The sequence below is a fragment of the Haemorhous mexicanus genome, chromosome 3 (assembly GCF_027477595.1).
Source record: "Haemorhous mexicanus isolate bHaeMex1 chromosome 3, bHaeMex1.pri, whole genome shotgun sequence".
NCBI lineage: Eukaryota > Metazoa > Chordata > Aves > Passeriformes > Fringillidae > Haemorhous > Haemorhous mexicanus.
In genome coordinates, this window is record NC_082343.1 from 29,703,856 (window position 1) to 29,722,943 (window position 19,088).

Here is a 19,088-nt window from a genome sequence, read left to right on the forward strand (position 1 = left end):
TGCCGCGGCGCTGCAGTGCCGAGGGCAGGGCGCAGATCGCTGGGTGGCTCCGCCACCGCCCAGCACAGCCCGGGGCAGCCCGAGGGGCGAGTTAGGGAGGGCGGCGGCGGCGGGCGAGGCGGCAGCGGCGGGCGCTTTCCTCCTCCGGGCCGGAGGAGCGCGGGTGGCGGGGGAGCCGCTCTCGGTGGCGGACCGGGACGCATTTCCGGCGGGGCTGCCGGGCGGGGAGCGGAGCGCAGGGGTAGGCGGGGGGCGGGCGAGCCGCGGGCCTGGGGTGCGGGGCAGCCGCGGGCCCAGGGAGGGAAAGAGGGCGAGTGGCGGGCGAGTCGAGTGCGGCCCCCTGAATTTCTCCACGCCACGGGTCCCACTCAGCGAGGCCCAGGTGGGCCCACACCGGCCCTTGTTACACACAGGAAAGATTTCCTTCTCACGAGTGCGTTTGTTTCTGCCCCTTCTCCCCTCAGGAAAAGCCGCGATGCGATCTGCTAGCTGTCAGAGTGGCAACCTAATGCCGTCGAGGACACTGCGCCGCTCAGCGAGGCACTGAGCGACAGCGTGCCTGGCAGCCGTGACTTGAGTTGGCGTCATCCCGGCCCCTGTGTCTGTCGCTGCCCAAAGTGCTTTTCCCTGCAGCAAGGGCCCTTTGTACCCGCAGTACTTGGTAGCCTTCTTCTGGGTCCTGAGCACCACAGGTGACCTATGCAAAAATGCTGCGGTACTGGGGCGAGATCCCGGTTTCCTCCAACCAGGCCAACCGCAGCTCCTTTGACCTGCTGCAGCGTGAGTTCCGCACTGTGGAAGTCCAGGATCCTCCACTGCACCAGCCGTCTGCGAACAAGCCCCGTCCCACCACCATGCTGGACATCCCCTCCGAGCCCTGCAGCCTCACCATTCACACCATCCAGCTCATCCAGCACAACCGGCGCCTGCGCAGCCTCATCGCCGCGGCTCAGGCTCAAAACCAGCAGCAAGCAGAGGGCATAAAAACCGAAGAGAATGAACCTCTGCCATCTTGTCCGGCCTCCCCACCTCTCCCTGATGACCTGCTTCCTCTGGATAGCAAAACCCCCAAAATGCCATTTCAGCTGAGGCACAGTGACCCAGAGAGTGATTTCTACAGGTGTGTTGGTATTCCTTTAGGTTAGTTCTTGGCTGAAGGAAAGCTGAGTGTTCTAAAATATGTATGTAGTTATTTAGATTCCCTTAGGCTGAGGAGTCAAGCAGTTGTATGTTAAGTATAAAACAGGCTTCAGAAAGGAAATACTTGGATTTTTCCAAGTATTTTTCCAAGTGTGAATAACATGCACATTGCTTGCTTTTGCTTCCTGTCTGTGAAATGTGGATGTGTGGTGCTGAGTTCTGTCTTGTTAGTGCCATGCTAAATGCATGTGCATGGTTTTGTCAGTGGTATTTCGACAGTTTTAGTTACAGGATGTGAAGTCTCTTCTGTTCAGATCACTTAAAACTAAAGGTATGTTACTGTAATTGCAAATCCAGAAAACACATGACTAGGTTTAGGCTGTTCAGCTGTAGGTTCTGAAAATATGATTTGATAAAGTATTTGTAAGGTTTCAGTGGCTGAGGACCTGTGACACAGTGACTATCATATTCCACCCAGTTTGATGGTCTTCCAGTCACAGCTGGAAATGAGCACAAGTGAAGGGAATTCTTGTCTCTGCTACTGGCTCCACCAGCTGGAGAAAGGGTAAAGAAAATTTGTGCCACTTCTACCTCTGCTGCCAGCCTTTGATTAAATAGTATTACCACCACTACCTGTCAGTCCCTCTGACAGGCACTAATTTCACAAGGAGGTGTTGCATTTCTTGCAATATTTTACAGTACTTTGTAGGTTATGTGCATTTAAATTAAGGGATTAATCCTTGCTACTCTGTCCACTAATGAACATTTTGAGGGAAAGGATAACACATTTTAGTTTTTAAAATGGGTAAATGTGCATCTACGGAATGTAATTTTTCAGTTAAATCCCACTGAGATCTTTAATGGCCTGAGGTTGTATAAAATGCATTTTATTGAAAGATCTTGCATTTGGTAACAGAGTCTCTCTGAACAGTAGAGTGATTCTTTAGTGCTCGAAGATACAAAGTAATTAGCAGAGGGCAGAGATTGAAGTGAAATAGGGTTTTGTGAGAGTAGTCAGTGTCTGTGACTCCTGCACCGTGGCCCTGTGGTTTGTAGAACTGAGAAGTGTTCTGTTCTGTCCTCCTCAGTGGCTTCAGCTTGAAGTTCAGTTTTCTATGGCTCTGCCCATGTTTTGAGGGCTGCTTTGCCTTTTTGTTGTTCTTTCCGAGTTTTTGGGGTCCGGGTAAAGAAATGTTATTTAGTGGTCAGCCACGTGGGGGAGTGTAAGGACTGCGTTGTGGAAAGTGGAGAGACAGTTTTGGAATGAAATGTTTTGTGCCTGACAGAGTGGATTTATAATGAGCTGCAGTGTATTCTAGAATTTGTGTGCTTGCTAACCCAAACACATATATGCTTTTCCAGTGGGAAGGCTTTGAGTTGTTTTTGCATGTTTGTTCCTAAGTGTTTTGAGACACATGAATTAAGAACAGCAACTGTTTTATAGGTGCTGTTCTAGTAGCAGAAATGAAGTTCTGTGATTTGCTGATGCTTCTGAGTGTGTAAAATCAAATTAAAGCAAGAATATTCTTCCCCCTAATAAAACATGGTAGTGCTTAATTCTGTGCTGCCTTCTGAAGTACAGTTGTCAGAATTACAGTATTTGGATGAATCCATATTTTAATTCAGTTCTTTTGGTCAGTACCCTGGGTCTGAGGAGTAGTGTAGGTACATTTAGATATGAGAAGGAAGGAAGATAAGAATAGCCAGCCTGAATCAGATGACATGTTTAGTTAATGTAGGCCTGTCCTCTTCTGTTTCCCTGTTACTCGTTTTCATTCTTTGACACACTGTCCCCTTGTCTTTTATTTTGTTATCTCCTGAATTGGTTATGGTTTTGCTCTGCCCCATATGTAACCCCTACCTCCTTGTATAATGAGGAAGAGGCAGAACTTAATTTATGGCTTTTTTTGAGTTGGTTCGGTGTTATCAATCCCTCAAAGTCTGTACTAACAATGGTTTTATAATTACTACATGGTTTCTTACCTACAGTTTTCCAGACTGTTTATAAATATGTTAAAAAAACGTGATAAAAAATATGTTGATTCTGGCACAGATCCCCCCCCCAGGGAGGACCTGGACTCCAGAGTAGAGATCTCTGATCTACTCACTTGTTGATAGATTTGGGGGACTTTGGTCAGTTTGTGAAGCAGGTTTTACAGTTAAAAAAAGTTCTCTGGGTTCTTTCTGAGCATAACATATTTACTTGTATGTCCTCTAGTTCTTCGAATTTCCCTGATGCACCAAAATATATCCATGCTTCCCAACCTGCAGTTTTCCACATCTCTTCTGAAAGTATTAAAGGAAAACATTTTCATGATATCTGTCTTCTGGTCCTCAAGGGCCAAGGCAGTTTAAAGCAAGAGGAGACTCACCACAGCTATTCAGCTATTTCATCCTTGCATTCCTTTAATATTCTTGGATGAAGTACCATCTGGTCCCGGTGATGTTACAGTTCTTGGAATGCACAATGAGGGATTAACTTTTGGTTTTGCTTGGTGTAGAAATAGAGAAGAAGCATAAAGTGTAATTGATGAAGAATGAGTAAGGAACTGTGGACTTGAAACTACCATTTTGAGAGGAGACTCTTACCATATAACAGCTGCTAGCTTTTCCATCTTCTTTGCTCAGTTTCCTCAGATTAGCATGCATCCATCTTCAAAAGAAGCCTGGCCTGCTCATGTGCCTCTTCTTGTGTGTGCATGGTTGGGTTCTTAACAGATTTCTCAGTCATTTGGTCATCTGCATTCCTGGCCACGTTGGCTTGCCTTGAAAGGTAATCTGTAAACAAAATTGGGAGCTTGCAATGGGAAGACAGCTCTTGCCAGAAGGATTTGTAGTGAAGAAATGTCTGTACAGAGGTAGGACTACATGTCAGTGGGATAGCAGTTTTAATGTAGGGAAGCATTTGGAGCAGTGGTAATTAAAGTGAGCAGGAGACACTTCCCCTGATCTAAGTGCTTTGGCTTAGTCCATTTCTAAGTTGACTGGTCTGGGTTATGCCACTGAGACCCAATTTATTTTTACCATTATCTGTTGAGCATTTTTTGTTCATACCTGTGCAGCCTTCTGTAGACATAGCAGAGGTATTTAAAAAGAGACTTACCCAGGATGAGGTGTAAAAATGTTCTTTCCTGAAAGAAAATAACTTTCTGGTTTGAGTTAGTGTGCTGTGTTCTTTGGTGCTCTCTCTGACTGGTGTATCTTGTTTCTACAATGTTCTCCTTTATTTTACTGCTTTGGGAAAATGGCTCTAAAGCAGCCTTGTTGCAGCTCATTTGGTAGAAATTCAACTTCACAGCATAATGTTTCATCAAATTGTCCTGTTCATAGGAAAAGCAGTCCCTCCCTCCATCTGCTGCTGGCTTATGCTCACCTAGGAGGGAGCAGGGCACTTCAATCCAGTCCTGCAGTTGATTGTGCCTCAGCTGCTGATCCTTGTGCTGACTTAGCCTGTCCCCTGGAGACAGCTCCATGAGAAAGGAGCCATGAGCTCCCCTTCCCTCAAAAACTGCTCTACAGGAGAGGAGCTTGGAGGAACGGATGGTGCTGCCTTTGTGGGGTGTCTCGATGTCATTTAACTGACTGACACAGAAAGTGGGCCTTTTGTGAGTTCTGAAAACTGACTTAATCAGAAAATAAGTCTGGTTGGTATAAATGGACACTATTTCATGTCTTCTGTTGAAAAGTTGTGCATGTTTTTGGTAGTGACAGGAGAAAGCTGGCCTTTGGGTCTAATGAATTTGTAGCTTAACAGGTAGATTTTTGTCTGGAACATCATCTTGTATTGGTGACCCATGTATAACATATATAATATAGCACTGTTAGAAATACAAAATTGAAGAGTGGCAAGTTGGCCAGTATTTGTGATACATTTCATACTATATATTCTGTAGAGAAAATTACCTCCATGTCACAGGCCTAATTCCCTGTCCTGCTAATCTCTGGTGACAAAACTGCAGGGATTAAAGCACTTGTGTTTACTTGTAGATACATGACTGAGCCTTTCAGGAAAAAAACTCAGTGCTGCAGAGAGTGGCATTTTGAATAATGATGATATCTGGATGGGTGCATTTTTGGTGCTGAGTATCTGGATGAAATCTAACACAAAGGCTCTTTAGCTATGATCATCATGGAAAAGAAGAAGTTTGCTTGTCCTTTTTTGGGAAGGCTTGACATTAGATAACTACTTTTCAACATAAATGTGTCTATATGACTGTTTTTGTTCATGTGCATTCTTATCAGAGGGTACCTGGAAGTTAAAGGAGATGAAGAAAAATTATTTTCCTTGTTGGTTTCTGTTAACATCTACAACAACATTTCAATTTTTGCTCTCTGTTCTGGCTTTTAATAATATTTCTTGGTTGTTTATTATGAGAAACAGGAAAACAACAGAAGAAAACATAAGAAAAAGAAAACCAAATTGATTTGCCTTACCAAGAGCAAGAGATAGAGATTTGGATTTGAGTACAGTACCTGAAATGTCTTTCCTCTCTGGCTTTAATTGATTAGATTTCAAGTTGATTATATGCCTTCCAGCATAGTGACCTACACCTAGCTGTATCTTAATGCTCACAATTAGTTTCTTTTCCTCTAGGAGTTTGGGAGACACAATATTCTCTGCTACTTCTGTGCAGTAATATGCATTACTGAATGGTTGTTTTACTCTGCTTTGCAAATGGCTAAATATCCTGCTTGGGATTGCCAAAATCTGTGCAATTTAAGTTTATCTACAGTGTTTTTAGTGAATGTCTCTCTACGAATAGTGGCCTGGCATTCAGTTTTGGTAGCATAAGGTGGTCTCCACGCTGGCTGCTGGACAGCTGGGTATGTCCTCTATATTAAAAAAGAGGTTCTTTTTTATAGACATGAATTTTAAGATTGTTTTCTGGTTGATTTTTTGGATGGTTGTTTATTTCTGTTGTAAACTCTTGGTCCTGATGTTGTGTGAGACATATGTGAGACTGTTTGTGAACTTAAGAATTCTGCTGCTGAGGTGGAGGGAGGAGTGAGGGAGATGCAAAAATAGTATGGGTGACACTTTTTATAAAGAAACTGATGATCTTTTAATTAATCTTGTCAGGGTGCCTGCTGTCTGCTTTGCAAAGTAGTTACATAATTGAGTAGAAATTGGGATGCTAATCATTTTCCATCAGTTAATAGCTGGGATGAATCCATGACCTGAGAGTCACATATTGTTCTTAATATCTACTTAAAAATGTGATCATATGCCACTCTTAATATAGCGTGATTCCCCCTTTATTTGAATAATCAGAAAGTGTTGTGCTGGTGTTCTTAAAAATGAATAATTTTCATCCTAATAGTTCTAAGTTTCACCTTCCTTTTCACTCTTCACTTTTTTACTGCTGTGTTTCAGTGGTTTTACTGCTGTGTTTTTTCTGTGTGTCAGCTCTGAGGATCAGGGGAAGCTGAGGCTCTGTGGTCCAGCTTCTCAGTGAGACTGAAGGGTTCCTTATGAATTGTTGGAGAGTAGTGAGAACTTTATCAAGCCATCAATACTGTCCGTGTGCTGTTAAATCAGGTCCTTCTACTGGAAAGAGTGTGTGGTGGTGCAGGTCATCTAGGGTAGCAGTGAGGAGAATCTCCAGTGTGATGTGGAAGATGTTGGGAGAAAATGATCAGAAACAAATGGAGAGTGAAATTGTTAGCTCAGTTCTGCTCCTGGTGCTGGATGGAGTGTAAAAATGTGTATGAGTATCACATTTAGCAGTAATGGAATTTGATTTTTTGACATCGGCATTTGAAGTCCATGTTACTGATATGGGCAAATAAATTACATGCCCTTAATTGTAAGTTGAGAAATCTCTTAGATATGTGTTTCTCCATCAGATACTTTGCCTAACTCCTCTGGGGAATATCTATGTGTTAACTCCTGTGGATGAAAAATTTGGTTGGGTGACTATAAGCGAATGATGTTTGAAGTGCTCAAGTCAGTTGATCTTCATCTCCTCCATCCTGTGTAGTCATTCCTTCCTGTTTAGCAGCAGAGGAGGGAAGTCTTAAACCCAAGACCAGGGAATGGCTCTTTATGGCCAAGCTTCTCCAGGCCACCTCCCAGGGCCTGGTGTTCACATCTTAGGTTGCATATGGGGATACTTCTTTCAGTGTCATGCTTAGTGACTACTGGAAACGAGAGCAGAGAAACAGTCTTTTCAGCTATGGTGTACCTCTGTGAAATGTATGTGTGTCCCATTTCTTGCTTTTTTATGTGTGTCTTTCGCTTTAGAAATTCCAATCCTGTCTATCCCAGAAGCCTTTGTATCTGACTATCAGGCCTGTGACATCAGAGATAATACGGAAGAGCAGTGTAATTAACTGAGAGGGGAAATTGTTTGCATTCATGTTATTTAAAATGCCTTTTTTTGTTTGTGTTAAGGACCCATTTAATTCACCCATTTATTTCTCCAGGAGAAAAGCTCTTGAGTGGGAAGGGAGATGCTTAAGGGTTCAGAAGATTTGAATCCCACATTCATGAATCACCCAAAGAATCGTGTGGCATTAGAAGGGAAAATGAAACTTGGAAGTGCTGATTTAGAGAGAGGGGAAGAAGGAAAAGCAGATAAATACTTATTAGGTGGTGTTCATATATAACAGAAGCTGTGGAGAACCCCAAACCCCCTTTGTACATCACCTTCATCACCTTATTATTGACAATACCTCTTCAACTGATCCAGTCCTTCAGATTTTTGAAAGTGTGTGATTTTTGTCTTTTCTGTTTTTCAGAGGAAAAGGGGAGCCAGTGACAGAGCTGAGTTGGTCTTCCTGCCGGCAGCTTCTGTACCAGTCGATGGCCACCATCCTGGCGCACACGGGCTTTGAGTGCGCCAACGAGAGCGTCCTGGAGACCCTGACAGACATCGCCCACGAGTACTGCCTCAAGTTCACCAAGCTGCTGCGCTTTGCTGTGGATCGGGAGGCTCGGCTCGGCCACACCCCTTTCCCTGATGTCATGGAGCAGGTCTTCCACGAGGTGGGCATTGGCAGCGTGCTCTCGCTGCAGAAGTTCTGGCAGCACCGCATCAAGGACTATCACAGCTACATGCTTCAGGTGAGGAGAGCATTAGGGACCTGGTGGCACAAGAAAGGTACCCCCAGTACAGTTGCTTGTTCCTGAGTCTTACTGAGGGGAAATCTGACCGCAAAACCTGCTGGGTGTGGAGAGGCGTCATCAAGGGAAAGAGAACAGGAACTTTATGACTGGAAGACAGAGCCCCTTATTTGTCTTCGTAGTGAGACTACTAAGGATGCTCTACTGATGGCTTGCCTGAATTTAGGAAGAGTCCCCCAGCTCTTGAATTACCCAGTCAGAATTATCAAGTAGAGTTAAAATTAGAAGTGACCGAGGAACTGAATTTTTTCCTTTAGCAGGATATTTGGCTGGTTAACATTTTGGAGAACATGTAAGTAGAGATCAATTTCTAGGCTGTAGAGTGGTTTATGTTCACTTAAACAAGGAGTGACTTCCTTAAGCTTTAGGAGTGTAGGGTAGTATTTTGCTGATGGGAGTTGTCTCAGAGGTGCTACCTTCTTGTATAAAAATAACATCCCATAGAGTTGTCATTGTTAGAAACATTCGTCCTCAAAATACCTGTTCTGTTCATTTTTGTTAAAATGGTTTTGTTGTCCTTTTGGAATCTGGGTTTTCTGCATTGTTCTGCTGCTGCAGTTGACTCTCACCCTGCATCTGACCATTGTCTTAACAATCATTGTTCTTTATGCAGGACTGAGGTCCACAGTAGCCCCTTTATTTGGAAGTGTATGTCAAAGGGGGAAATAGGCTTTGCTATTCTTTTTCTTCCTTGCTTCTGCTGTTAAAAGTCGTGCAATTTTCCTGAGCACAGGTCACTGACTGTTGGGTTTTAGTTGTATAAACAAGTATTTGTTAGAAGCAGATGAAATCTGAAATGTTTAAATGTAATTGTTTACTGTTGTTAAGTTTCTGGAAGTGCAGGGTGGTTCTAAATCTTGTATTTGTTTAGCTTCTCTAACTGGAGAAAACTTCTGTGTTTTTTGCTGTGAATCTGGCAGAATATACTCAGGCTTTGCCCAGTGGGGACTACAGGGCTGTTGAAGGTCTGAAGTGCTTGGTTTTTCATGCTGGGGTGAATTTGTTACTGGAGGATGGGAACAGTCTTATTGGTAAAACCAAAGAGTAAGACTGAGACATTTTGCTTTTGTTTCATGCACTCTTTAAATTTCCGAGCCTCATCATCTCTGTTTACAAAATAATGGTGCTCATATTTATCAGTCAGATGTTAGTGGATTAAACCTCTTATTAAAGTCCCTTGTTACAGCACAGAAGGTGCACTTAAAGGGAAAAAACATCTCTTGTGTAGCTGGTAAGTTGTTTACTTGTTCATTCAGGTCAGATGTTAATAATGTTCAGGGAACAGAGTGCACTGCAATGTAATTGCTATCAGAGCCTCTGAAGTCACTCTCACCCTTCTGGCCTCTTTTTCACCTGCTGATCTTTGACAGGTTAGCAAGCAGCTCTCTGAAGAATATGAGAAGATTGTCAACCCTGAAAAGGCAGCAGAAGACACAAAACCTGTGAAGATTAAGGAGGAACCTGTTAGTGATATTACTTTCCCCATAAGTGAAGAGCTGGAAGGAGATCTGGCTTCTGGTGACCAGTCTTTGCCTGTTGGAGTTCTTGGAGGTCAAAGCGAGCGCTTCTCTGCCAATTTGGAAGTAGAAGCTTCCCCACAGACTTCAGGTAGGGGTTTCTTGCTTCTCCTGGAAACAGTCTTTCAGCAGTTCCTTGTGATCTTGATTCCCCTGGTTAGGTTTGGATTTGTGTCCAGAGATTCATATTCCTGCAAACTTGAAAGCCATGTTCCTTACATAGTTTAGGCACTGAATGAATTTTGGAAATATGAATGGTACTTGGTGATGTCCTCCATATTCAGAAATTGCCCTGGTAAAGACAGTCACTGTTTTATGAAAGCTTATCAGTGACTTGTGTGAAATGGGCTCCTGGGAATCCCTCCTAGTGTCTGTACCCCAAAGCCTGCTGTACTTGGCTGAGGCCATGGGAAGTGAAATGGTGAGTGAATTAGTGGGGTTGTGGGGACTGTTCTTATCCTCAGAGGGCCATCCCTTGGTGACACTGAAGCACACTGGTGGCAAACATGGGAGAATCTGCTATGGCCATGCCTGCTCTATATCAACATAGAGGTTTCATGATCTTCACTCTTTGGTGAAGCTGAACATCCTGGAATGAAAAAGAGGCAGTTTTGATTTTGCATAGAACCATCTGAACTCTGGAACTCCCTGCAAGAATAACTATTTCACTTAAAAATCTGGTTAGAAAACAATGAAGCTTATCTTCCTATTAACCCTAAGCTAAGTAGCACGTATAGTGAGGTCCGAGTATACCTCTAAGTCCACTAGTGTTTTTGCATTGTTATGAGTTTTCAAAAACATAAATCAATCTAATGTTTTTCTGAAAGCTTATACTGTTTTCCATGACACCTCTGAAATGTAAACTGTTTGCAATATTGTGGGAGAAGGAGCAGCAGATTCCTCTAGCCCATCCAGGGTTGCAAGTGATTCATCTGAAAGGCTTTGTATTAGCATCTACCACTTGAGACCAAGAGGTTAGCACGCTAGCTGTGTATTAAATGCCTCTTGCTTCTCTAATACAGAATTGATGTTTTCTAATTAAGAGTACAAGTACTCTGTTCCTTCCTGAAAATCCCTCTTCACTTCACAAGAGCCTTTGGAGATCTCATATGTGAGAAGTTCCGGTCTAGACCTGGGCAGGTTGGAGAATTGTAATATCCTAAGGAGCAAGAAAAAACTGCTGCAATTATACCATTGCCATCTCGAAATGCAGGTGTGAAGCCTGCAGGGAGGGCAGTGAGACTTCAGTGTCTGAGGACAAAACTCTCATTACAGCTTTCCATGTTCTTCCTATGTTTTTGTGGATGTCTGACATTGCTGTTGTGCGCTGGCTTATTTTCATTGCAGTTGGAAAAATGGAGGCAAAATTGTTCCTTGTTGCTCTGCCTCTCAGGATAACGTGAAGATTAGCTTATTTCTGAAGTACTTTGAAGTTAAAGTGCTTTGAAGATGAAACATCCTTTGTTGATGCTTAAGTACTTTTAGTCATTAGTGACACTCTTAGTGACAGGTGACAGAGCTGAAAGGAAGAAGGTTGAGCGATGAAGAGCAACTGATGAAGGAAAGACACAGTTTAGTTTAGTGAACACCTTTGATTATTATGTAGACTGGAGCTGTAACTCTGGAACAGCATTTTAATGATGTGTCCATTGTTGTTAAGAGACATGCATTTACTTATGATTGACATAGGAAGGACTTCCATTAAGGCAACTGAGCTAATGTAAGCTGTGTTATCAAAAAGGTCTCATGAACCTTGGTTTAGGTGAAGCTAATCTGGAAAAGATTCCTGACTGCTTCATAAAGGAGAAATCTTGGCACAGACACATGTTGGAGTGTTTGTTCTCTTTCTAATTTCTACTAATTGTTACTACTATACTGATAACAGGGAATGGTCATAGGTTTGGCTCAGTACAAGAGCTTTGGTTGTACTTTCAAATGCTCTTTGAGACATGAAGTTTGGAAAGCTTATTAAAATGGTTTCCTATTTTGTTTGTTGTTTTTGTAGTGGGTCTTTTTTGTTGTTTTTGTTTTTTGATTGGTCGAGATTTTGTTTTGGTGTTTTTTTAATTTTCTACATGAGCTTAACCCCACACAAGAGAGAGAAGATTTCACAGTTTATTCAGTTCTGGTCTGTTTATGCCCATCTCAGCAAGGAGACCAATTAGTGTGTTTTTAATAGGATTTTTGTCTCACTTTAAACTTAAACAGATATAATGCAAACTGTAATTACTTCTCTTGGGGAGAAAACATTTGCTGTTACCAAGGAATATGGTTTGGTAATCTTGTACAGAAAATCCTCAATCAGTGCTCAGATTGCACACTAGTCCAGAAATGTTTTATAAAAAAGTGAGGCTGGGAGGAGCTATTTCCCAGCAGGGCATCTGTGAGGTTGAGCCAAAAGGATTTCTGTCTGTTCTGCTGAAGGATGGGATGAGACCTGTGGGTGCTGAGTAGAAGGAGGCAGACAGGCAGGTGGCTGACTGCAGCTTTGATGTCCCTGCATTTCAGTGCTGAAAGTGGTATTTGGCACTGTTCATCTACCTGCTCACTTCACCTCCCCTGCAGAAGCCCAGGATGTCTGACAGTTGCAAGGACCTCTTAATGACTTCTGGACTGCCTCAAAGTCCTGCTTATGCAGGGTCTAGTCCATGTGCTGTTGGTGTACTCATTGTTGGGACACTCCTTCTGGAGAGTGATGTGGGGTTGTTTCTCATGGAGAAAATCACGTGGAGGCTAATAGTGAAAGGATACCATCATATTTTTGCAGTGGTAATTGCTGGACTATTAAATAAATCAACAGATATTTTTTTATTGATCACAGTGCTTGGGTGTGTATTGTTTGTTTTCCCCCAGCATAGTTAACCTGTGGCTTTGCTTTTGCTCCATCTGTACCTTTGCTGCTGTCCCTTGTATCTCTGTGCTGTTTGTGATTTATCTTTTTACTCAGTTACTACTGTTTGCTTTTTCCTTCTCTAGGGGCTGAGGTGAATGCTTCCCCACTGTGGAATTTGGCACAGGTGAAAATGGAGCCACAGGAAAATGAGGAGGCTAATGTACATGGCCACGGGGTTCTAGGCAGTGATGTCTTTGAGGAACCAATGTCAGGCATGAGTGAAGCTGGGATGCCACAAAGCCCCAATGGCTCTGAGAGCAGCTACGGTTCTCATTCTGCTGACAGCCTGATGGGATCCTCACCTGTCTTCAACCAGCGCTGCAAGAAAAAGATGAAGAAGATGTGAAAAGGAACAGTCTTTTTATTCAGTGCTGATGGTGTGCAACAGACTCTTGAAAGGAACTGGTAGAGTACTGTGATAATTCCAGCACAGGGCTGGCCCTGGTGTGTGAGGGACCTGCACAAAATGACTATGAGAGGTTTGATGTGTAGCTCCTCTCTCTGCTGGCTTCTGTATTCCATCCTGATTGATGAGACTGAACATCACCCTTTACATTTGATGGTGGCATGGTTTGCTTTGGTAGATTCATGAGGAACGTGCCAGTGAAAAGTAGTTGTGAGGAGATTTTCCAAGTTACAGAACCATTGAATACTTTGGTTTAAAGGGATCTTGTGGCATTTCTACTCCAGCGTCCTGTTCAGATCTCAGCCAGTTAGAGCAGGTTGCTAAGGACTTTGTCCATTTGAATTTTGAGTAGCTACAAGGATGGTGATGCCAAATCTCTCTGGGCAGCATTTTCCCATATTTGGCAACTATCACAGTAAGAAAAACAATATATTTGCATCTAGTTGGAATTTCCCGTGTTCCAGCTTGTGTTCACTGCCTCTTGTTCTGTTATTGTTCATCTCTGAGAAGAGTCTGACTGCCTTCTCTAACCCATTTATTAAGGGATTATATACAATGAGATCTCTTTTTAGCCTTTTCTCTTCTTAAATGTGGAGAAACCATGTCGCCTGAGCTCTCCTTACTTGTCCTGTGCTCCAGCTCCCAAACCAGCTCTGTGACCTTCCACTGAAATTGCTGCAGTGCCCTTGTAAGGGGGAGCACAAAAATGAGTGACATCCTCCAAACACTATCTCACAATCACTGAGTAAAGAGGAACAATAATTTCCCTCAGAGTGCTGGCTGCCTGCTTGCTGACTGTTGTGAGCAGCAGGAGAGGTCCTAAGTCAGGGTATTTAAGTTGGAGAGCCGTCGCTGATGATGATGATGGTGATGTAGATGCACTGATGATGATGATGGTGATGTAGATGTTCTGTGAGACCACCCTACAGCAAAGATGCTGTAGGGTGGTCTCACAGTGCCATTAGCCAGCTCCTTCAGTGCCTTCATGTTTAGCCTGTTGGTTTCAATGGGCCTAAGTTCTCACTAACTCAGTCTTCCTCTGCTGTAGGCAATGCTTTATTCCTGTATGCTGCTAGAAGGCTCAAGGACCTGGCAGGCCTTAAAGCAGAACTTACAGTGAAAACAGGTGAAAAAGATGTGTACATGAGCCTGAAAGTACAAAAGCATCCTTTGTTACCATATTGTTTGCATTGCTGAACAGTAAGCCAAATTTTATTTAACCTTCCTTTTGCTTCTAGTGTACTTAAAGAAGCCCTTCTTCTTACTTCTTACCTATGAACTCCAGCTGAGCTTTGGCTTTCCTAATTTCTCTGCATGCTTGGGCTGTGTTTCTGTATCTCTGCCGGCCAGCCCATCATCACTTTCACTTCTGTGTACCTTTCTGTTTGTGTTTGAGATCGGTCAGGAGTTCCTCAGTCATCTGTGCTGGCCTTCTGTCACACCTGCTGTAATTTCTGTTTGTCAGAAAGGACTGATTTTTTACTTTGAGAAGGCTATCTTTGAAGATAAAGGAGCACACTTAGGTTCCTTTGGGTGGCCAGGACAGAATTTCCCTTGTGAAGTTCTGCTGAGACATTCCTTAAATAAAACAAAATATGTTGACCTAAAGGTACAGGACTCTGTCTTGTACGCATTTCTCAGGATTTTAAATGCCACAGTTCTATGTCTTCTGCAGCCAATACATTCACATTCTCCACCAATTCTTCCAGCAGAGCTTACTCCCTAGTTGATTACGTGATCATCTGTTCAGGGAAGTTGATGTGGTTTTCTGGAGAGAATGAAAAAGCTTTTACTAATGGTGTGAGCCTGTACTGGCAATGCAAACTTTTCCTTTGCTGTCATTGGATTGAGTGCAGCAACTTCAGGCTGGCTGAGCTTTCATATTCAAGGTTGTTATCTTGACAGCTTAGTCTGAAACAGAATCTATTTTGCTGCTTGCTTTTATGGCTCAGCTGACTGATGGAATTTTTTTTGTTCTTCACAATCCTCAGTTGATCAACTCGGTCTTTAACTTGATTCAGTGTGTCTCTCTCTCAAAAGAGCTAGAATGAACATGAATCAAGAATGAACAGCCACTTAAACTGGCTTTATACCTGTAACCCCTTGGGATGGTTGAGGGAAATTTACCAAACCTACCATTTATCTTTACAATTGCAGGTTTATCTTTTGAAAGAATGAGCTTCAGGCATAGTATTTTTGTTTCTGTATAACATACCTGGCCTTAATTCTTTTTTCCTAACTGTATTTCTCTTCCACTTTATAGAAGTGGAATCCAAACAGAAAATGTCTCAATGTCTAATAAGAATGTGTGACCATAGGCTTTTATGGACAATGGCGTTAAAATTGTCCATCAGAGTTTTAAAGGTCTCTCCTGGGGGGTAAATTCTCACTATTTTAAGCCTAGTCAGTAGAAGAAGAGCATACCAGGAAATCTTTATTTTGATTCCCCCTGAGTCACCATTAGCTAAGCTGCAATGTCCCTGTTTTCTCAGCTGTAAAAAAGAATAGTAATATTTGCCTTTTAGAAGTGTGTTTGAGATTTAGTTACTCTGCAAGAAAAAGGTGCAGTAATCATTCAGAGAGTTTTGTGAGAGCTGCAAGCTTTTGTTCCAGTTCAGTTGGACTGTTGCTGGCTGGAGAATGCTTAGATGGTCACTGAAATGTCCTATATGACCCAGATTTTTAAGCAAAACTGATCACAAAGACCAGCTCAACTGGTGCTGTTCAACTGTCCAGGTACAAGGAAGGCATTTGGAGTGGTACCTTCTCACTCAGCTTTAGATGTCTGCATCTAAAATTGTTCCTTTGGACCACACTTGCAGATGAATAGAAATAATCATTCTTAGGTCACTGTCCTTTTGGTCTTGAGGTAGAAGTATAAAGTAGGTTGAATGAATGGCATTTTTAGAAAGGTCTGTTTTTACTTTGTGTGCCCATGAAGTGAGTTCAGCTTGACTACCTCAGCTGAAGACATCCACACTGTCAGTGTATGAGTTAAGTGATGTGACTTAAGCCTTTCCTGGGTGAGAATCATAGACTTCCTCCTGCTGGGCCAGTACTTTTTCTTTTCTGCATTTACTAGAGTTTGCAGTTCAAATGGTAGCACAGGGCTAAGAGCAGGCTGCCCATCTCAGCTAAACCAGCAGATCCAGCATTCCCCACAGCACACAGAATGTGCCAGGATGGGGCCTTGAGGCTCAGCCTGATTTGCCCCTTGTGTCTTTGACACTGTGAGAACACCTGTCATTGGGCCTTTCTCTGTAGGTGCTTTGCAAACTGGTTCTTGTAGTAGTGTTCCTGCAGCCAGGGTACTTATGCAAAGTCCATTGCACTATTTTTGGGAGCCAAATGACTGAGTGACTGCTGCCAGCATCGCTTGCTCATTTGCAAGATTTCAAGTGGGCTAAAAATGAAAATCTAGTGTTCTCTAGGGCTTTGGTAAAACCTCATAAGTGTTAATCTTAAGTGCTTTCTCTGTATTGTTCATGTGCAGATGTTCTGTCTTAACTTTTTTTTTTTTGTGATTTTTTTTTTTATTTCACATTCCTTTTCCACACCCATTTCACCCTGAAACAAGCACTCTTCAACCAGTCAAGCCTGAGTGCTTCAAGTGTATTTAAATGCAGTGCATATTCACTGTCTTTTGAGTCAACTGTGTTGTTGCAGTGTAAGGGAGAAGTGCTATTGAGTCTCTTTGGGATGCATGTTTATGCAGAGGTGAGAAACCCATCAGCATCACTTCTACACTTAGAAATGCAGGCAGAGTAATAGCTGTACCTCCTGTTCCCCCACTGTGCTAAGGGTTGCAGCTGACTTTTGTGTGCTTGACGTTTCCTTTTATGCATGTGGAAGTTTTACCTTCTGGGTAAGCCTTTCACCTCTGAACATTTATGGTTCTTATATTTACAGTGGTGTTCATCATGCATGAAATAGTGAAATTTAAAAATTAGCTCACCAAGTCAGAGACTATATGCTCTTTTGATGAATCAAATAAGATTTTGCTAGGTGTTAATGCAGCCTTGGGCAACTAGTGAGGTGTGTTCACTGACCATGTTATCCCCAAATTTCAAACCACAGTGAGATTTTGCAGTGGGTTGGAATGAAGCTCTGCTCTCGTAGCTGCTGTTTCTCGCTGATGGCTGGTGAAGCACTCTGCTGACCCACCTGCTTCAACAGTCTGCAGTTTTTACAGTTCTTTCATCTTTCTCCCTTCCTTTCCAAAAGTGGGTGGATCAAAAATGGAAACAGTGATTATTGACCATGTCCATATCCAGTAGCATTGATGTGTTACAATGATTTATTTTGCCAGGACTGAAATTGGTAGGAACTTTGATATCAATTTGGAGAGCAAGATCTGTAAATTACTTGGCTTTTGAAGTGTTTTGCATAGGAATCATACAGGATTGTACTTGGGAGAGTGCTGTGCATCATATTCCTTTTCCCCTCTAGCGATACCTTTTTATTCCTTTTGAAGAGTTTTGCCTGGTATCCAGTAAAGTTCGCTGTATAAATGGCAGTGTAACAACTTATGTGTACAGCTTTATGTCAGACTACACTACCTAGTGATTTAATTCCAAGGCCATCCATGATAATTTGAATATGCATAATGCTGTGCAGAAAAAGAGATGTTTCCTGCATAGAAATGTACAATTTAAAAAGAAAACAGGAAAACAAGATTAGGTAGGGTAGGTGAGGCCAATCTGATTATGTGCTCAGTTCTGAGACTAATGCACATGTTATGTGTGAAGGATGTTTTACTTAAAATGTTTTTGTACATGCATGTGAAAGAAATATGTAACTTTGCTTTGTGTTTATATGGAACAAGATTACTTAGAAATATTTCAGGGTTGGGTTTTTTCCCTTGCTCTCCTGGAGAGAGTTGCTTTGTAATTTCTAAGAAAATAAATAAAACTGTTCAGAAATAAAAATTCAAAAGGTGTTGTGGGTGTTTTTTGGTTTGTTTTGGAGAATGATGCTGTGAACACAAAAGCCAGTCTTGGGGTTCTGTTTACCCTTATGTGGGATCTGGAGGAGACATTTTGCAGGCCTGAGTAAGGTACTGGGATGATGTATCACAGCCAGGAAGACAAGAAATGTTATTCAAGGATGTGGCCATGGAAAATGGAAGTCTTATTTTGCATAGGTGCCAGTGCTAGTGAGCCCCTGAAGTGATATTAGAACCACAGTGCTACTATTGGTATTCATCCAGCATAAGCAAGTGCTGTTTCTGGGGCAACTACTTATATGTACTTCTACTACTTATATTAACAGACTACCTAGGAGCCCCACTCCAAGCCGTGTGCTTTGCTCTTTTATGTGCCGGTCTACTTATTTTACATTCTGCTTTTTCTTTTCTTTTTCTTTTTTTTTTTAAGAATTGGAGAAGTGCTTTAAACTGCACTGAATGAAGCACAGTGTGCTTTCCCCTCTGTTCTGTCATGGTAGGGGCTGAGGAAGGAGGTTTGAAGGTTGCTAGCCCTGCTAAGCAATTGCAAATAGCACACCCTGAATTAGGATATTGGCCGGTGCCGCTTGCCGGGAGGGAGGGAATAGTGTTTGCTTCCCATCACGCTCGTGCCTCAGCGCAGTCCTCCCACACAGCTGGCTCTTCCGAGCCTGCATAGCTGAATTATGTCCCGGTCCCAGCCCGGGGCTGCCAGGACCTGGAGCCAGAGGACAGCAATGCCCCCTTCCCATTGCCCCCCACCAGGTCAAAGCCTGAGCGCTCGGATCTCTCTGCTCCAGCAGCCTGGGGTGCCGGTGCGGCAGCCTCGGGAGCAGCCGGGAGCCCGGATGGCAGCCTCGGGAGCCTGGGGGGGACCCGACACCGCGGCCCGGGGCTGGCTGCTTCCCGAGGGTCGCCCGTGTCCGCTGCGGGCGCGGCGGTGGCCACGGGGCGGTGCTGGCCGCTCGCCGCTGCTGGGCTGCCGGCCGCGGGCTGCAGCCGCAGCCTCTGCGCTCCCCCAAAAACCCCAAACTCCACACCGTGCCATTTTCGCCGCGCCT

The 19,088-nt window shown here is 43.2% G+C and overlaps 1 protein-coding gene across 1 annotated transcript; it reads left to right on the forward strand.

Moving 5' to 3' along the window:
- The first annotated feature begins 112 nt into the window (after positions 1-112).
- On the forward strand, positions 113-18,017 carry SUPT7L (SPT7 like, STAGA complex subunit gamma). Its single transcript, XM_059841237.1, has 5 exons — positions 113-241; positions 465-1,120; positions 7,882-8,206; positions 9,637-9,874; positions 12,760-18,017. The coding sequence occupies exons 2-5, from the start codon at positions 708-710 to the stop codon at positions 13,020-13,022; spliced, it is 1,239 nt and encodes a 412-aa protein (XP_059697220.1). The 5' UTR covers positions 113-241; positions 465-707; the 3' UTR covers positions 13,023-18,017.
- Positions 18,018-19,088: the final 1,071 nt, after the last annotated feature.